The following is a 20,898-nucleotide window of genomic DNA, read 5'->3' as shown; positions in this document are numbered from 1 at the left end:
ATCAAATGGCGGAGCAGGCACGAGGGGCTGAATGGCCTACTCCTGTTCCTATGTGTAAGGAGACCAAAACTGTACACAATACTCCAGGTGTGCTCTCACCAAAACCCTGTACAATTGTAGCAAGACTTCCTTACTCTTGTAATCCAACCCCCTAGCAATAAAGGACAACATACCATTTGCCTTCCTAATTGCTTATTGTACCTGCATGTTAACTTTCTGTATTTCGTGTACTACAACACCCAAATCTCTCTGAACACCAACATTTAATCGTTTTTCATCATTTAGAAAGTATTCCGTTTTTCTATTCTTCCTACCACAGTGAATAACCTCACATTTCCCCACATTATACTCCATCTGCCACCTTCTTGCCCACTCACTTAACCTGCCTATATCCCTTTGTGAGGTTATTCACTGTGCTAGGAAGAATAGAAAAACGGAATACTTTTTAAATGGTGAAAAACTTAACTTGTCTATATCCCTTTGCAGACTCTTTGGGCTCGATTTTGGCGTCGGGTTTCCGGCGGGTTTCCAGCGGGGGGGCCCCGAAAATCCCGATATCCGGTCACGTGACCAGATCGCGACGAAATCCCGGCCACTTCCGGGTACCGCGCTGACGTGCGGGGCTGCGCGCGCAAGCCCCGCTGGTGGGAATCCCGCAGGCAATTAAAGCCAGCGGGGTTCCACTTGAGAGTACTTACCTTGCTTGTTGAGGTCAGTTAATGAGCTGAATCAGCTGTCAAAAGAGGAAGTGTGGGATTTTAGGTTCAAGGCAGTGAGCTTCACGCACTGGGGGAAACAGTCTCTCTCCAACCAGGCGTGTTGCAGCCAGCAGCCTGTGGCAGGTGCCAAGGTGCACTCCACGGGGGACAGCCCTCACCCACGCAGGAGGCCACCGCGTCACATAGGGCGACCCCTGCCCCCCACCACCCCCCGCCAAGCCAGAGGACAGACCGACACGAAACCGCAGCCCCAGTCCGAGGAACCACCCACCTACCCTGCACAACCCCTCAGACCAACACCTGCCAGATGGGTGGTGTGTGGACACCCTCGGAGGACGAAGAGCATGACCAGCCCCAGCAGCCTCGCAGTCCATGCCGTCCGCCGCAGAGACGTGGATCCCCCCAACACGGTGTTGTTGCACGCCCACCTGCACAGCAGGAGGGAGGGCTACCGCAGAGAGAGACGCATCGCAGAGGGCACTACCCTCGCCACAGGGTCCACAGACCGAGGCGCAGCTCCCCAGACCTCTCCGAGCAGCAGTGCACAGGGAGGCGCAGATTCGCTCGACATGTAGTCGTGGAGATCTGCAGCCTCCTTCATGCCGAGCTGCTCCTGGCTGGCCCCAGCACCAACTGCTTACCTGTCGCTGTCAAAGTCACCACTGCCCTCCACACCTTCTCCTCCGCATCCTTCCAGGGTGCAGCCGGCTACACCGCCGATGTCTCTCAGTCGTCTGCGCGGACGAGCCCTGCAAATACACCTGCACCTACTCTGCAGTAACACGATGGGTGGCATCAGTGGTGGGTCCTCATAGTGATACCCAGGAGCGGGCATTATTGGACACAACGGACAGGATTCGCGGAGACATGGCAGTGGTGGTGTCAATATAATGTGTGCTGTTTGTTGCTCTGAAATTCAATATAGGTAACACCCATGACAAACCCTCAGACACCCTTGTGCACCCCCTTCATGCTCACGACACGTTTGCCTTACGCTGCCTACTGCACATATGTGATGCATGCCCTGTGGCTGCAGCACAGGTGGTGGCAGGTTGAGTGAGGCTGGCCGTGAGGGAGATGCACGAGAGGGTGAGTATGGGATGGAGCAATGAGATTGTATGAGGATTGGGTTGCGTGTTAGTGGCAGGATGAGTACTGGCGAGGTGAGTAGGTGGAGGTAAGATGAGGATGGGGTTTGAGTGGGTATGAAGGGTGATGTGACAGAATAGTGTTGGCGGTGCCGAAGGAGATGTGGGGTGGGGGCAGTGTTGTGGCAGACGGAGTGTAGGGGAAAGACTTCGTGTTCTCACTGCGGCTGACCTACTGCGGTCATTGCAGCGCCTCCTGCACTGTAAGCAGGTGGGCCATATGTTGGTGGCGCAGGTAACCCCCTCTGCCACCTCGAGCCAGGCCTTCTTGGTGGCAGAGGCAGGCCGCTTCCTCCCGCCCTCCGGGTGGAAGATCTGTGTTCTCCCCCTCCTCCTCACCCCATCTGATGATACCTGGGGTGAGGCATCATTAAACTGGGAGCAGCCTTCCCCCTGGGCTGCTCCATGCTGCAATTTGTTCCATTGGTTGCAGCATCTGTCAGTGGAGGACTGCCCCTTTAACTAGAGAGCCTCCAGCTGACAGATCGTACTGCGCATGCGCAGCCCGACCGACGCGCAGGCCAGCGCCGTGGACCCCGGAGGAGCAGGTAATTGATTCCTATTAGTGGGTTGCCTGCTACGATCGCGCGGGCAACCCACTAATTTCGCCGAGCGTGTTGACCACGCTCCCGGAGGACCACCCGCTGGGAACCCGCAGGCCTGCTAAATTCGAGCCCTTTGTATCCTTCTCACAGCTTACTTTCTCACCTAGCTTTGTATTGTCAGCAAACTTGAATATATTACACTCAGTCCCTTCATCCAAGTCATTAATATAGATTGTAAATAGCTGAGGCCCAAGCACTGATCCTTGCGGCACCCCACTAGTTACAGCCTGCCAACCTGAATATGACCCATTTGTTCCTACTCTCTGTTTTCTGTCCATTAACCAATCTCTATCCATGCTAATATATTACCCCCAACCCCATGAGCCCTTATCTTGAGTAACAGCCTTTCGTGTGGCACCTTATTGAATGCCTTTTGAAAATCCAAATATACTACATCCACTGGTTCCCCTTTATCTACTCTGCTAGTTACATCCTCAAAAAACTCTAATAGATTTGTAAAACACGATTTCCCTTTCATAAAACCATGTTGACTCTGCCTAATCATATTATGATTTTCTAAGTGCCCTGTTACCACTTCCTTAATAATGGATTCCAGCATTTTCCTGAGGACTAACTGGCCTGTAGTTCCCTGTTTTCTCTCTCCTCCTTTCTTGAATAGCGGTGTTAGATTTGCTACCTTCCAATGCACTGGGACCGTTCTAGAATCTAGGGAATTTTTTGGAAGATCACAACCAATGCATCCACTATCTCTGCAACCACCTCTTTTAGAACTCTAGGATGTAGCCCATCCAGTCCAGGGAATTTATTGGCTTTTAGTCCCAATTCTCCAGTACTTTTTCTTTACTAATATTAATTACTTTAAGTTCCTCACTTTCATTAGACCCTTGGTTCCCCACTATTTCTGGTATGCTTTTTGTGTCTTCGACTGTGAAGACAGATACAAAATATTTGTTTAATGCATCTGCCATTTCCTTATTCCCCATTATAATTTCTCCTGTCTCAGCCTCTAAGGGATCCATGTTTACTTTCGATACTCTCTTCCTTTTACATACTTATAGAAGCTCTTACAATCTGTTTTTATATTTCTTGCTAGTTTACTCTCATTCTATTTTCTCCCTCTTCATCAATTCTTTGGCCATCCTTTGCTGTTTTCTAAAACTCTCTCAATCCTCAGGCTTACTACTCTTCTTGGCAACATTATAAGCCTCTTTTAACCTAATACTTTCCTTAACTTCTTTAGTTAGCCACGGATGGATCACTTTTCCCGTGGAGTTTTTATTTCTCAATAGGTTGTATGTTTGTTGAGAATTATGAACTATTTCTTTAAATGTTTGCCATGGCTTATCTACTGTCACACCTTTTAATCTAATTTCCCAATCTACCTTAGCCAACTCGCCCCTCATACCTATGTAATTGGCTTTATTTAAGTTTAAGATTCTAATTTCTGACTTAAGTACATCACTCTCGAACTCAACATAAAATTCTATCATATTATGATCACTCTTCCCCAGAGGTTCCCTTATTATGAGATTACTAATTAATCCTGTCTAATTACACAAGACAACATCTAAAATAGCCTTTTCCCTGGTTGGTTCCACGACATATTGTTCTTGGATACTGTCTCGAATGCATTCCATGAACTCATCCTCCAAACTACCTTTGCCAATTTGATTTGTCCAGTCTATATGAAGATTAAAGACCCCCACAATTATTGCATTTCCTTTGTTACAAGCTCCTATATTTCTTGATTAATACTCTGTCCAACAGTACAGCTACTGTTAGGAGGCCTACAGACTTCTCCCACCAGTGTTTTCTGCCCCTTGTTATTTCTTATCTCCACCCATACTGATTCTACTTCCTGATCCTCTGAGCCAAGATCCTTCCTCACTACTCATCCTTTATATCAGGGCTACACCCCCTCCTTTTCCATTTTGTCTGTCTTTTCAAAACTGGAATATTTAGATCCCAACCATAGTCACCTTGCAACCATGTCTCTGTGATGGCTATTAGAGCAAGGTAGGGCAACTAAAGCCAGAGCTCGCTGGATGACAAAAGAGATAGTGAGTAAGATGAAACGGAAAAAAGGGACGTATGACAGATGTCAGGTTGATAATACAAGTGAGAACCAGGCAGAATATAGAAAGTTCAGAGGGGAAGTGAAAAAGGAAATAAGAAGGGCAACGAGAGAGTATGAGAATAGACTGGCAGCCAACATAAAAGGGAATCCAAAAGTCTTCTACAGGCATGTAAACAGTAAACGGGTAGTAAGAGGAGGGGTGGGGCCGATTAGGGACCATAAAGGAGATCTACTCATGGAGGCAGAAGGGATGGCCGAGGTACTAAATGAGTAATTTGCCTCTGTCTTTACCAAGGAAGAAGGTGCTGCCAGAGTATCAGTAAAGGAAGATATAGTTGAGATACTGGAAATGCTAAAAATTGATAAAGAAGAGATACTTGAAAGGCTAGCTGTACTTAAAGTAGATAAGTCACTCGTCCGGATGGGATGCATCCTAGGTTGCCGAGGGAAGTAAGGGTAGAAATTGCAGAGGTACTGGCCGTAATCTTCCAAACATCCGTAGATACGGGGATGATGCCAGAGGACTGGAGAATTGCAAATGTCACACCCCTGTTTTAAAAAAAGGGTGTAAGCATAAACCCGGCAACTATAGGCCAGTCAGTTTAACCTCAGTGGTGGGGAAACTTTTAGAAACAATAATCTGGAACAGAATTAACAGTTACTTGGATGATTGTGGATTGATTAGGGAAAGCCAGCACGGATTTGTTAAAGGCAAATCATGTTTAACTAACCTGATAGAGTTTTTTGATGAGGTAACAGAGAGGGAAGATGAGGGCAATGCAGTTGATGTGTTGTATATGGTCTTTCAAAAGGCGTTTGATAAAGTGCCGCACGGTAGGCTTATCATCAAGATTGTTACCCATGGAATAAAGGGGGCAGTAGCAACATGGATACAGAATTGGCTAAGGGACAGGAAACAGAGAGTAGTGGTGAACGATTGTTTTTTTGGACTGGAGGGAGGTGTACAGTAGTGTCCGTCAGGGGTCACTGCTGGGGCCACTGCTTTTCTTGATATATATTAATGACTTGGACTTGGGTGTACAGGGCACAATTTCAAAATTTGCAGATGACACAAAACTTGGAAGGGTAGTAAAGAGTGAAGAGGATAGTGATAGACTTCAAGAGGATATAGACAGGCTGGTGGCATGTGTGGACACGTGGCAGATGAAATTTAACACAGAAAAATGCGAAGTGAGACGTTTTGGTAGGAAGAACAAGGAGAGGCAATATAAACTAGAGGGCTCTAAAAGGGGTACAGGAACAGAGAGATCTGGGGGTATATACGCACAAATCGTTGAAGGTGGCAGAGCAGGTTGAGAAACTAGTTAAAATTATATGGGATCCTAGGCTTTATAAAATAGAGGCATAGAGTACAAAAATATGGATGTCATGACCCTTTGTAAAACACTGGTTCAGCCACAACTGGAGTATTGTGTCCCGTTCTGGGCAGCGCACTTTAGGAAAGCTGTGAAGGCCTTAGGGAAGGTGCAGAAGAGATTTACTAGAATGATTCTAGGGATGAGGGACTTTAGTTACATGGTTAGACCAGAGAAGCTGGGGTTGTTCTCCTTGGAACAAAGGAGATTTGATAGAGGTATTCAAAATCATGAAGGGTCTAGACAGAATAGGAGAGAGAAACTGTTCTCATTGGTGGAAGGGTCAAGGACCAGAGGGCATAGATTTAAGGTGATTGGCAAAAGAACCAAAGGTGACATAAGGAAAAACTTTTTTACACAACGTGTGGATATGATCTGGAATGCACTGCTCGAAGGGGTGGTGGAGGCAGATTCAATTATGGCCTTCAAAAGAGAACTGGATAAGTACTTGAAAGGAAAAAATTTGCAAGGCTACAGGGAAAGGACGGGGGAGTGGGACTAGCTGGATTGCTCTTGCATAGAACAGGCGCGGACTCGATGGGCCGAGCTGTAACCTTTCTATGATCTTGTTACAGATGCTTCGTGCATTCAAATAAAGCGCCTTTAATTTTAACTTTTTACCATTTTTCCTTGAATGGACCTTATTCGTCGATGCACTGTTATCGTTAAACTCTCTGTCCCCTCCTGTCACACTTTGCATGGACCCAAATCATTACACTGCTTTAATGCCTTGACTTTTCTCTTTAGATTTCTAACTTTCCCCTCACCTGAAACCTCCCCCCCAACCCTTTGTTTTTAGTTTAAAGCCCTATCTCCAGCCCTAGTTATTCAATTTGCCAGGACACTGGTCCCAGCCCAGTTTAAGTGGAGCCTGTCCCAATGGAATAGCTCCCTCTTTCCCCAGTACTGGTGCCAGTGCCCCATGAATCAAAATCCCTGTCTCCCACACCACTCTTTGAGCCACGCATTTAACTCTCTGATCTGTTTGTCCCTTTGCCAATTTGCGCGTGGCTCAGGTAGTAATCCAGAGACTATTACCTTTTATTTTCTGCTTATTAATTTAGACCCTAACTCCTCAAACTCCCTTAGCAGAACCCCATTCTTAGTTCCACCTATGTTGTTGGTTCCTACATGGACCATGACAACTGGATCCTCCTCCTCAAGCTCCAAGTTCTTTTCCAGCCGCGAGGAGATATCCTTAATCTTGAACCGGGCAGGCAACACTGCCTTCAGGACTCCTAGTCATGGCTGCAGAGAACAGTGTCTATCCCCCTGACTATACCATCCCCTACCACTACCACATTCCTTTTTACTCTCCCCACTTGAATGGCCTCCTGTACCTCGGTGCCATGGTCAGTTTGCCCATTCTCTCTACAGTCCTTGTTCTCACCCATACAGGTAGCAAGTACCTCGTACTTGTTGGACAAGGGCAAAGGCCAAGACTCCTCCATCACTGCATACTGGGTCCCTATACCTGCCTGACCCGCAGTCACATCCTCTTGTCCCTGACCACTGACCAACTCTAAACTACTACCTAACCTAAAGGTTGTGACTGCCTCCTGGATCAAAGTATCCAGATAACTCTCCCCCTTCCTGTTGCATCGCAATGTTTGCAGCTTGGCCTCCAAAGGAAACTACGAAGGTATGAGGAGTGAGTTGGCTATGATAGATTGGGAAGCTTCACTAAAAGGCATGACAGTGGCTAGGCAATGGCTAACATGAAAGGAACGAATGCATGAATTGCAACAATTATATATTCCTTTCTGCCGCAAAAACACAAACAGAAAAGCAGCCCAACCATGGCTAACAAAAGAAATTAGGGATAGTATTAGATCCAAAGAGGAGTCATATAAAATTACCAGAAAAAGAGCAAGCCTGAGGATTGGGAGCAGTTTAGAATTCAGCAAAAAAGGACCAAGAGATTGATTAAGGGGGGAAAAATAGAGTATGAGAGTAAACTTGCAAGGAACATAAAAGTGGACTGTAAAAGCTTCTACAAGTATGTAAAAAGAAAAAGGTTAGTGAAGACAAATGTAGGTCCCTTACAGTCAGAAACGGGAGTATTTATAATGGGGAGCAAGGAAATGGCAGAGCAATTAAATAAATACTTTGGTTCTGTCTTCACGAAAGAGGACACAAATAACTTCCCAGAAATGCTAGGGAACCAAGGGACTAGTGAGAAGGAGGAATTAAAGGAAATTAGTATTAGTAAAAAAATAGTGCTGGAGAATTTAATGGGACTGAAAGCCGATAAAACCCCAGGACCTGATAAACGGCATCCCAGAGGTAGCCATGGAAATAGTGGATGCATTAGTTGTCATCTTCCAAAATTCTATAGATTATGGAACAGCTCCTGCAGATTGGAGGGTGGCAAATTTAACCCCACTATTTAAAAAAGGAGGGATAGAGAAAACAGGGAACTACAGACCGGTTAGCCTAACATCAGTAGGGAAAATGCTAGAGTCTATTATAAAGGATGTGATAACAGGACACTTAGAAAATATCAGCGGAATTAGACAAAGTCAACATGGGTTTATGAAAGGGAAATCATGTTTGACAAACCTACTGGAATTTTTTGAGCATGTAACTGGTAGAATATATAAAGGAGAACCAGTGGATGTGGTTTATTTGGATTTTCAGAAGGCCTTTGATAAAGTCCCACATAAGAGGTTAGTGTGCAAAATTAAAGCACATGGGATTGGTGGTAATATACTGGCGTGGATTGAAAATTGGTTAACAGACAGGAAACAGAGTAGGAATAAATGGGTCTTTTTCGGGGTGGCAGGCAGTGACTTTTTTTTTATTCGTTCACGGGATGTGGGCGTCGCTGGCAAGGCCGGCATTTATTGCCCATCCCGAATTGCCCTCGAGAAGGTGGTGGTGAGCCGCCTTCTTGAACCGCTGCAGTCCGTGTGGTGACGGTTCTCCCACAGTGCTGTTAGGAAGGGAGTTCCAGGATTTTGACCCAGCGACAATGAAGGAACGGCGATATATTTCCAAGTCGGGATGGTGTGTGACTTGGAGGGGAACGTGCAGGTGGTGTTGTTCCCATGCGCCTGCTGCCCTTGTCCTTCTAGGTGGTAGAGGTCGTGGGTTTGGGAGGTGCTGTCGAAGAAGCCTTGGCGAGTTGCTGCAGTGCATCCTGTGGATGGTGCACACTGCAGCCACAGTGCGCCGGTGGTGAAGGGAGTGAATGTTTAGGGTGGTGGATGGGGTGCCAATCAAGCGGGCTGCTTTATCTTGGATGGTGTCGAGCTTCTTGAGTGTTGTTGGAGCTGCACTCATCCAGGCAAGTGGAGTGTATTCCATCACACTCCTGACTTGTGCCTTGTAGATGGTGGAAAGGCTTTGGGGAGTCAGGAGGTGAGTCACTCGCCGCAGAATACCCAGCCTCTGACCTGCTCTCGTAGCCACAGTATTTATATGGCTGGTCCAGTTAAGTTTCTGGTCAATGGTGACCCCCAGGATGTTGATGGTGGGGGATTCGGCGATGGTAATGCCGTTGAATGTCAAGGGGAGGTGGTTAGACTCTCTCTTGTTGGAGATGGTCATTGCCTGGCACTTATCTGGCGCGAATGTTACTTGCCACTTATGAGCCCAAGCCTGGATGTTGTCCAGGTCTTGCTGCATGCAGGCTCGGACTGCTTCATTATCTGAGGGGTTGCGAATGGAACTGAACACTGTGCAGTCATCAGCGAACATCCCCATTTCTGACCTTATGATGGAGGGAAGGTCATTGATGAAGCAGCTGAAGATGGTTGGGCCTAGGACACTGCCCTGAGGAACTCCTGCAGCAATGCCCTGGGGCTGAGATGATTGGCCTCCAACAACCACTACCATCTTCCTTTGTACTAGGTATGACTCCAGCCACTGGAGAGTTTTCCCCCTGATTCCCATTGACTTCAATTTTACGAGGGCTCCTTGGTGCCACACTCGGTCAAATGCTGCCTTGATGTCAAGGGCAGTCACTCTCACCTCACCTCTGGAATTCAGCTCTTTTGTCCATGTTTGGACCAAGGCTGTAATGAGGTCTGGAGCCGAGTGGCCCTGGCGGAACCCAAACTGAGCATCGGTGAGCAGGTTATTGGTGAGTAAGTGCCGCTTGATAGCACTGTCGACGACACCTTCCATCACTTTGCTGATGATTGAGAGTAGACTGATGGGGCGGTAATTGGCCGGATTGGATTTGTCCTGCTTTTTGTGGACAGGACATACCTGGGCAATTTTCAACATTGTCGGGTGGATGCCAGTGTTGTAGCTGTACTGGAACAGCTTGGCTAGAGGCGCAGCTTGTTCTGGAGCACAAGTCTTCAGCACTACAGCTGGGATGTTGTCGGGACCCATAGTCTTTGCTGTATCCAGTGCACTCAGCCGTTTCTTGATATCACGTGGAGTGAATCGAATTGGCCGAAGACTGGCTTCCGTGATGGTGGGGATATCGGGAGGAGGCCGAGATGGATTATCCACTCGGCACTTCTGGCTGAAGATGGTTGCAAACGCTTCAGCCTTGTCTTTTGCACTCACGTGCTGGACTCCGCCATCATTGAGAATGGGGATGTTTGCAGAGCCTCCTCCTCCCGTTAGTTGTTCAATTGTCCACCACCATTCACGACTGGATGTGGCAGGACTGCAGAGCTTTGATCTGATCCGTTGGTTGTGGAATCGCTTAGCTCTGTCTATAGCATGTTGCTTCCGCTGTTTAGCATGCATGTCGTCCTGAGTTGTAGCTTCACCAGGTTGGCACCTCATTTTTAGGTATGCCTGGTGCTGCTCCTGGCATGCTCTTCTACACTCCTCATTGAACCAGGGTTGATCTCCTGGCTTGTTGGTAATGGTAGAGTGAGGAATATGCCGGGCCATGAGGTTACAGATTGTGCTGGAATACAATTCTGCTGCTGCTGATGGCCCACAGCGCCTCATGGATGTCCAGTTTTGAGCTGCTAGATCTGTTCTGAATCTATCCCATTTAGCACGGTGGTAGTGCCACACAACACGTTGGATGGTGTCCTCAGTGCGAAGACGGGATTTCATCTCCACGAGGACTGTGCAGTGGTCACTCCTACCAATACTGTCATGGACAGATGCGGGGTACCACAGGGATCAGTGCTTGGGCCCCAGCTATTCACAATATATATCAATGATTTGGATGAGGGAACCAAATGTAATATTTCCAAGTTTGCTGATGACACAAAACTAGGTGGGATCGTAAGTTGTGAGGAGGATGCAAAGAGGCTTCAAGGTGATTTAGACAAGTTGAGTGGGTGGGCAAATACATGGCAGATGCAGTATAATGTGGATAAATGTGAAGTTATCCACTTCGGAAGGAAAAACAGAAAGGCAGAGTATTATTTAAATGGTGATAGATTGGGAACTGTTGATGTGCAAAGGGACCTGGGTGTCCTTGTACACCAGTCACTGAAAGCAAACATGCAGGTGCAGCAAGCAGTTAGGAAGGCAAATGGTATGTTGGCCTTCATTGTAAGAGGATTTAAGTACAGGAGCAAGGATGTCTTACTGCAGTTATACAGGGCCTTGGTGAGACCACACCTGGAGTATTGTGTGCAGTTTTGGTCACCTTACCTAAGAAAGGATATACTTGCCATAGAGGGAGTGCAGCGAAGGTTCACCAGACTGATTCCTGAGATGGCAGGACTGTCGTATGAGGAGAGATTGGGTCGACTCGGCCTGTATTCACCAGAGTTTAGAAGAATGAGAGGGGATTTCATTGAAACATATCAAATTCTGACAGGGCCAGACAGACTGGATGCAGGGAGGATGTTTTCCCTGGCTTTGGGGTTCAGAACGAGGGGTCACAGTCTCAGGATACAGGGTAGGACATTTAGGACTCAGATGAGGAGAAACTTCTTCACTCAGAGGGTGGTGAACCTGTGGAATTCTCTACCACAGAAGGCTGTGGAGGCCAAGTCACTGAATATATTTAAGAAGGAGCTCGATAGATTTCTAGACAGAGAAGGCATCAAGGGGTATGGGGAGAGAGCGGGTATATGGTATCGAGATAGAGGATCAGCCATGATCATATTGAACGGTGGAGCAGGCTCAAAGGGCAGAATGACCTACTCCTGCTCCTATTTTCTAAGTTTCTATGTTTTCCAGCTCAACAACTCTGAGCCAAAGTTCCTCAAGCTGCAGACACTTACTGCAGATCTGGTTGCTTGCGATCTCGCTGGTCTCCACAAACTCCCACATTCTGCAGTTACGACACACCACCTGTGCTGCCATCCCAATCTAACTTTGTTGTTATTTATTTAATTAGTTAAATTTTTAAAAAAGGACAATTAGGTATTTTGTTTTTAGTAAGAGAGTGATAGAATTGTGGAACTGATTATCAGTATAATCTGGTGAACCAGAAAGCCATGGGGGTTTTAAAAAGGGGCTGGATGAATTCCTATTTGGAAAGGGGACACGGAGTGATCAGTTTGAGAATCATGGTTTGGAAGAGTAGTCTAGATGGACCAATGGTTTACTATGTTACCAAATTACAACTGATCAATTTAAAAACAAGTATTAAAAAAAAAGAATCGAGTAATTTCCTGAAGGTCTCCACAACAGCTTCTCCCCGAGGGGACAAGTCAGGGATTTACAAACAGCTGGAGACAAACTTCTCAGCAACAGCAATTAGCCTCTAATTGACATCAGGATGGGCCTATTTGGACTCTTTCCTTACAGAGAGTAATTTAGCATGTATAAGGTTTGTGGTCTTAAAGGAATGTGCCAGATTAAAGACATCTCCATCTTAACAACAGGCAACTTTCCTCAAGCCAGTCCTTATGAGGAAATGTCAATCAACATATAAAAACTCCCCTTGTTATATAAAAATACATTGTACGCTTCGTGGTAAGATTAAAATTTAACCAACGTTTTGGCTTCACTTTCGCTGACAAGAGTGATATGGAGCTGCCAGTATAACTTTAGAAAAAAAAATCTGGATTTACGAACATACAAAAATGAAGGACAGGGAAAGATCAGATGATCCATTGAGCCTGCCCTATCCTGGACTGGTATAACTTCTACACACCATTAATCTCATCCCCCCACCCCCACCCATGCAGCTGAGTAATCTCCTGGGAGAGGAAAAAACCTTAGGCTAATTTCGGAAAAAATGCTGGGAAATTCCTCTCCGATCCTGAAAGCGATCAAACATTCCTCAGTGACCCACCTACCTTCTATGTGCAGTTATGCTAACCACTGACAAGAACTTATCTCCCTTTTGAATGCTTGCAGCAAATCCACACTCACCACATGTGCCAGCAACTTATTCCAGAGGTCAATAACTCTGTGAAAAGTAGTACCTCTTAAGCACCTAGTTCCATGTTTGCATAACTTGTACTCGTGTCTCCTTGTCCTCCCTAACCTATGTATCTCAAATAACTTAGCCACTTGAACCAGGATCTAATCCTTTCATTATTTTAAAGACCTCTGAGGGCCCTTAGATATCAATCTAGTAGCCCTCCTCTGAACCTTTCCCAGACCTTCTGTGTGAGAGGACCAAAATTGGGGCACAGTTTTAACCAAACTGCATGGATTCAGATTCTGATGTTTACTGGTCTACCAGTTATTAACTTGATATTATATTTTTGTGTGACATTGGCAGATGGCTTTTCACAAACATACTACTAAAACAATCACTGTATTTGACTAACTGCAGATCACACGGATCCAGAATCCCACTCTTTGGCGACTGTATGTTGCTAAAAGAAATGAAATGAACAGACAGAGACCACATCAGCAGAATGAAAAACTTCTTTACCATGGCACTTACTCAGATGTATGTTCTAAGATCAATGCAGATGGTTTCAACAGGAGCTACTGTGGTTTAAATGGTAGGTATATCATTAACTAATGGACGGAAACTCTTGGAATGCATGATATTATAACATGCGCTCTGGCAAGTGAGACTCTGTGCCAGGAGCACAGAAGCAGAACATTTATTATTGTGTATACTTATCAGGCAGACGTTGGGTTTTGAGAAAGGTTGCTTGTTATGTTCCCCAATCCATACAGTGGGTTCTCTTAGACTATTAAAATTAAACATTTGATTCCCACTGCTATGTGATCCCTAAAGAGTTGGATTTTTTTCTGAGCCATCTCGGACTCTTCAAGAAGGCAAGTTCAAATGTTACTGCATATTGATGCTGTATGCCTTGAAAATTAGCTCGTGTCATTAGACTTTTATATAGCCATCAGGAATTCCCACTGAAAATGAGACTTAACTTTTACAGGGCTGTTTTTCCAGGCCCCCTCTATGCTAGCACTGTACAGGAGCAGTGCAATCAAAGTGGGCTTCACCAGTACAGAGCCAGGTGTTCCTGAAATTACTGTCCTGGGCCATTAATATAGTCTGGAGGGGGGGGGCACCGTTGGCGCATGTCCATCGCCAGTTGGGGATTAGCGCTGGAAAACAGGGCAGGAAGCTGAAGTGCAACTGGCAGGCCTGATAGCCCTGCAGCTTCATTCCTGGCTTCCAGTATCAGGGCTTTCTGACTGCCCCAAGGCCTGAACATCTTGTTAGAAACTGCAAAAAAACTTTAAACGTACTTGGCCATCCTTCTCAGTTTGCAGCCGGGTGGCCTCAGATGCTGCAATTCCCTAGCCACCGACTCCATCCCTCTCCCAGGCCACTGACTGAGGCTGAACCAGACCATTCGCAACCTTGGCGTCTTATTTGGCCCTGAGGTGAGCTTCCGACTACATACCTGGCCATCACCAAGACCGCCCGCTTTCACCTCTGTAACATCGCCCGTCTCCATCTCTACCTCAGCTCATCTGCTGCTGAAACCCTCACCCATGTCTTTGTTACCTCTAGAATTGGCTATTCCAATGCTTTCCTGGCTGGTCAACCATCTTCCACCCTCCATAAACTTGAGCTCATCCAAAACTCTGTTGCCCGTATCCTAACTTGCACCAAGTCTCGTTCTCCCATTCACTGACCTACATTGGTCCCAGTCCGGCAACGCCTCAATTTTCAAATTCTCATCCTTGTTTTCAAATCCCTCCATGGCCTCACCCCTCCCTATCTTTGTAACCTCCTCCAGCCCTACAAACATCCGAGATCTCTGCGTTCCTCCAATTCTGGCCTCTTGCACATCCCCGATTTTAATAGCTCCACCATTGGCGGTCGTGTCTTCAGCTGCCTAGGCCTTAAGCTCTGGAATTCCCTCCCTAAACCTCTCTGCCTCTCTCTCCTTAAAACCTTCCTCTTTGACCAAGCTTTTGGTCATCTGTCCTAATGTCTCATTATGTGGCTCGGTGTCAAATTTTGTTTGATTACGCTCCTGTGAAGTGCCTTGGCATGTTTTACTACGTTAAAGGTGCCATATAAATGCAAGTTGGTGTTGATGGAAGCCCCCAGTGCCAGCTTCATGAGGTGCCCCTGCATCTGGGTGCTCCATGGCTGAAAGAACAAGAAGTTGAGGGAGGAAGGCTGGGAACTCCCCTTCCTGGACTATTACTATGACATCATGGGGCCTGTGCTTATTGTAGGTGCAGGCCCTGCTTCGCACCCCCCAGGGAAGCCCAGAAATCGCAAGGCAACATAATGTGGTTGAAAATAACCATGAAATGGTCCAAGGAATCTTTGGGAATTGTGGTAAGGAGGAGGGGGTTGGTAACAATATAATATGAAGTGACCAAAATGCAAAATGTTAACTGTCTCACTTCTCAGGTGCTTTTTAATCATTGGATGATGGGCTAATGCTATTGAATGTGCAGGATAACATACGTTCATAGAATGAGGCAGCGTGAAATATAATTACAGAATGAAGAGTAAATTGTTTAATAACAGGAGTAGGCCATTCAGCCCCTCGTGCCTGCTCCGCCATTTGATAAGATCATGGCTGATCTGTGATCTAACTCCATATACCTGCCTTTGCCCCATATCCCTTAATACCTTTGGTTGCCAAAAAGCTATCTATCTCACATTTAAATTTAGCAATTGAGCTAGTATCAATTGCCGTTTGCGGAAGAGAGTTCCAAACTTCTACCACCCTTTGTGTGTAGAAATGTTTTCTAATCTCACTCCTGAAAGGTCTGGCTCTGATTTTTAGACTGTGCCCCCTACTCCTAGAATCCCCAACCAGCGGAAATAGTTTCTCTCGATCCACCCTATCCGTTCCCCTTAATATCTTATAAACTTTGATCAGATCACCCCTTAACCTTCTAAACTCTAGAGAATACAACCCCAATTTGTGTAATCTCTCCTTGTAACTTAACCCTTGAAGTCCAGGTATCATTCATTGAGAGTGTTGTCATTGTAGGACTGCAGTTACAAAGGCAAATAAGATGATGGATTATGAGAAGAGCTTATAGAGCTTGGAATTGTTTACCCTGGAGAAGATAAGGCCCAGTGGAAATTCTTAAGGGGACGGATAAATTGAACTCTGCTAATATAGTCAAGATTATCACAAACTCTAGAACCTGACCCAAGCTTACAAGAAGGTAGCTGCACAGACCGTTCATATTTATCTATTTTATGCATTGGATAGTGAGCGTGTGCCCAGGGAGACTGTGGAGGGAGATCGTGTGGAAACATTTAAGAGAGATTTGGATTGACATTTGAGGGCAGTTACAAAGGCCAACAATGGGTATTAGTTTTTGACACTGGCCAGATATACTGGAGTATCTTTTTAGTCCTGTACTTACCTATACTCTTATAGTTGTACAAGTAAATAGTAGAAAAAATAGAATAAGGATGTGATACTGATGCCAAAAACCATAGAATGGATTGCCACCTAGGGCAGTGGATACTGTGGTTCATTGAATTTCTGATTCATAAATCCTTTGCTCTTTGCTGAATTTATTGTAGAAGAGTGGTTGTACTAGATCCTAAAACCAGATCTGGTGGATGGAATGAGGTGAATGGCATTTCTCCTGTCAACCATAAGGAATCTTCAGATAAAAGACCACCCCCACCACAGCTAGCCCCGTTATGTGCTATCCTGGACAAGATAATGGTTAATGCTAAAGGATAAAAAAATAATTGTGTGTAATAATTCTATCGTGATAGAGTGCTTTACATGTAATTAATATTTAGTAATTAACATGTGGCACACTTTTTTTTTCAGCTGTTTTTTATGGAGAGGGAACATATTTTGCTCAGAATGCAAAATATTCTGCAGATGACACATATTCAAAACCTGATGCAACAAATATCAAAGTGATATACAGAGCAAGAGTTTTAACTGGGGAGTATTGTATAGGGACAAAAGGCCTGAAAGAGCCTCCACTCAAAGATCAACAGGGAAACAGTAGTGACCGATATGACAGTGTCACAAACACTCTGCAGTCCCCTGAAGTGTTTGTTGTGTTTCAGGATAATCAAGCATATCCAGAATACCTTATTAAATTTTATTCCTAACACAGTGAGCAGAAACTGAAGCAGTGCAATCACTTGCTGATAGTCATTGAAAGTTCATTCTACTGTGTCTACAGTGCTATATATAAAGGTTTAATTAAAAATATGGGTGTGATTTTTCTTGCAGCTATAAAACATTGATTTTCCAGGAAGAACAATATTATAAAAATCCCAAGCCACAACTTTTCCTTTAGTTGTGCTGCTTGGTTGCCTGGATTATAGAGACTGAAGCAAAATACTGCAGATGCCAGAAATCTGAAATAAAAACAGAAAATGCTGGAAACACTCAGCAGGTCAGGCCGCATCTATGGAGAGAGATACAGTATTAACATTTCAGTTCTGATGAAAGATCATCGACATGAAACGTTAACTCTGTTTCTCTCTCCACAGATGCGGCCTGACCTGCTGAGTTTCCAGCATTGTCTGTTTTTGTTTCTATACAGTGACTGGTCAGGCTGCCTGGACTATACAACCGCCTGCTAAGGCTGCCTGAATCATTGGCATTCTTGTTACGACAATTGATTTTGTTTCAGTTTGGTCATTTTTAAAATGCGTCACTAGTGTCTTATTGCTAAGCACAGGATTCTTGTTATATTGTAGCAGAGAAGCTGAGGGCGTATCTCTCAACTGTCCCACTTTAATCAGAAGATCTTGGCATTAAAGACTCCCCCAGCTGATTAAATCAGTTTATCTTCCAGCTCTACAGAAACTACGTTGCAACTGCTGACCCAAATTCCACGCTCTTAACACAATGCAGCGTAAGAGCATAGGTTCTGATTTAGGGGGAGCAGTCGAAACAGCTGAGATGGTTGCCTTTGTCTTGCTTAGGATGGACTTATTTGGCTTGTAACTCACTTGTCTACCCACCCTCACTGTGTCAAATTGCTTGCCACCTTCAAACAACCACAGAAGAATCTGATCTGCCAAATTACAGAAGCTCAACTTGCTTCTATTTTACGCCTGACCAGTTCTTACAAGATACAAAATATTTCCTGGTTTGAGCATTCATTATTGGTTGAAGTTAAGAGAGAGGCAGAGTGCAGTGACAGTATCCAGGACAGGGGTTCTCTCCAGGGAATTATCAGTGGTTATACTTACACATTTAATTCAGCAGATTCAAATGTGTTATGCTCCGGGAGCATTGGTGACAGGTCAGCTTCCTGGAGCTTGGTAAATCTGAATCTGGATCTGAATTCTAGTGCACTGATAACTCCCTGAAGACATCAATCCATGAATGGTGGAACCGGGAGAATATTTTGTTTGGTATGAAGTATAAATTGGCTTTTAAAAGAACATTGGAGCTTCTGAATAGTTTCCCACTGCTTGTGAGGATTGAAGCAGGTCAGAACCAAGCCCTTTCCGTGACTATTCAATGGACATAAACAGCTTGCCATCGGTGAGGTGAGTGGAATAAAAGACAGAAAGGCTTCTGTCATTGAAAGCACTTGGAATAAATAAATTATCCTTCAGGAACTCTAGAAATGTCAGTTAGTGTCAGTCCTGCACCCCCAACAACGTTTCACACAAGTTTGCACCTGTAGCCAAGAGATAGGGCTCAGAGTTGCACTTTGGTTCAGCAGAGAATAACAGCAACCAGCCTTGAATGGCAGAACCATTCACACAAATCTGTTGTGCCCACTTGCCTAGAAACAGTGACAGCTCCTTATCACCAGCAAATGGTGAAAATTGAATAGTTGGCGATTGTAGTTTAATTGCCAGCTGCAGCCATACATCAGATTATCCCACAGATACCATTATTCTTGGCTACTGCTGCTGAGAAATTGCACCCTATAAACGCAATTAAAATTTTAAGTTGTTGAAATGAAAAAAAGATTGTACTCGTTATTTTTCTCTTATCAATGTTGCTTATATCAAACTTGTTATGCAATATCTGCAGTTATGAATATTGAAAAGCTTTATAGACATAGATTAAGAGCATTTTACAACATTAAATTTTAATTTTCAAGTTTTCTAGTTAGTTGTCTGAGTACAATTAACAAAATTACAAAAAATATTATCCCTTAGGATTTGAGTTCTTTACAAAAAATTTGAAATGTGTCACAGGGTCATCAGATCTGTCCAGAATACTTTATATCTCTATATATGTATAGATATAGATCTAGATATATATATATATATATATATATAAAATCTCTATATACAGATAAATATGTGTAACTGTGCAGAAATGAGAGTGTGCCAATATTTGCAGTTCATTATACCATAACTGATTTTAGTAGATCATAATATAGGAGAATTGTTCTGGTTACTACATTTGACCATATTCACATTGTGCACATACACACACAGTGACCAGAGCATTTCCCCCTCATCTCTGATGTTTCTTTGTAGAAATAATGGATTTCCCAATAATGGGACAATGGAAACAGCCACTACCTCCCAAGTCACCAGTTTGCATTGATGGCAGCACAATCTGAAGCCATGTATGGCCCACTCGACAAATTGTATTTACGTACAGCGATTGTACTGTGTGTCTACGAATACATAGGCTGTCTGAGCAGTCAATGTTGTGTGTGTCATTTGGTTAATACTGTGAACATTCTCCTGTAACACTTCCTTTCAGCTTCTTTACTAATAAACTATACTTAAATAATCACAAATGGAGTCAGCTTGTAATTTCTCCATCAGTGCGTTGTATTAAATAGTCATATTACTTAATGTGATTCTTGCTTCCTAAATAAAACAAACTTTCACATTTTGTTTTACATATTTGACCAACAGTCTCTCCTTAAACAATGGGATTTAGGGATAAAGAAACAGAAGAATGACAAAGAAGGAAATAGGGCAAATTAGATTCAAGTTAGGTACAGAAAGATAAATAGAGGGAAAGAAAGGTTAGATTAAGAGACAGAGAAAAAAAAGACAGAAGTAAGAAAAAAATTTAAAATGCTTAAGAATCTCCAAGAACAATTTACTACCTGCAGGAATAAGACTCCACAGATGCAATTGTTCCCTTTCTGGGCTGGAGAGGTTGTGTGGCATTGCAGGAACATAAATCTGGTCATTAAAAGGGTCCTTGCATTGTTAGTTACCAGCCTAACCTTCTGCAGCAAATTATTTACGGCACAACTTCAGCAATTTCTTGAAACTCACGGAGATTGACGGTGCTAACGACAGAGCGGCACAAATTGTCCAGCAATTTGTGGCAATTTAGAAAGGTTACAGCACGGAAGGAGGCCATTCGGCCCATCAAGTCCACGCCGGCTCTATGCAAGAGCAATCCAGCTAGTCCCATTCCCCGCCCTATCCCCGTAGCCCTGCAATGTTTTTCTTTCATGTTCTTATCCAGTTCCCTTTTGAAGGCCATGATTGAATCTGCCTCGACCACCCCCTCGGGGTCAGACACTGTCAGGACCAGTATTCTTGAAAAGGAGGAGAAACATTATGCAGAATGTCAGGGGGGGGGGGCAGCTTCAGGCTGCAGAGCCCCCAATTTCTTTTGAGCCTAAAATTAAGGTCATACTGGCCCAGATCAGGATGATGCTGCCACCCATGAGCCAAGTTTAATTCAAATGCAAAATATCAATTCTCTCATCCACAATAAAGTCACATTTGGCAAGGGCCTTCATAAATGGACATTGTGGAGGGAAATAAGGAGGGGTGGTGATTGCTAATCCTGT

The 20,898-nt window shown here is 44.6% G+C and overlaps 1 protein-coding gene across 3 annotated transcripts in view; it reads left to right on the top strand.

Moving 5' to 3' along the window:
- LOC137344851 (protein mono-ADP-ribosyltransferase PARP14-like) overlaps positions 1-19,878 on the top strand; it is a 106,222-nt gene extending 86,344 nt beyond the window's left edge. For all 3 annotated transcript variants that reach the window (XM_068008080.1, XM_068008060.1, XM_068008069.1), the window contains exons 15-16: positions 13,553-13,727; positions 16,968-19,878. In XM_068008080.1, coding sequence (XP_067864181.1) covers positions 13,553-13,727; positions 16,968-17,260 — 468 coding nt within the window. In that variant the 3' untranslated portion in view covers positions 17,261-19,878. The remainder of the gene's footprint in view (positions 1-13,552; positions 13,728-16,967) is intronic.
- Positions 19,879-20,898: the final 1,020 nt, after the last annotated feature.

The sequence above is a fragment of the Heptranchias perlo genome, chromosome 2 (assembly GCF_035084215.1).
Source record: "Heptranchias perlo isolate sHepPer1 chromosome 2, sHepPer1.hap1, whole genome shotgun sequence".
In the NCBI taxonomy this organism is placed as follows: Eukaryota; Metazoa; Chordata; class Chondrichthyes; order Hexanchiformes; family Hexanchidae; genus Heptranchias; species Heptranchias perlo.
This window is presented reverse-complemented; position numbering and strand designations above follow the sequence as displayed.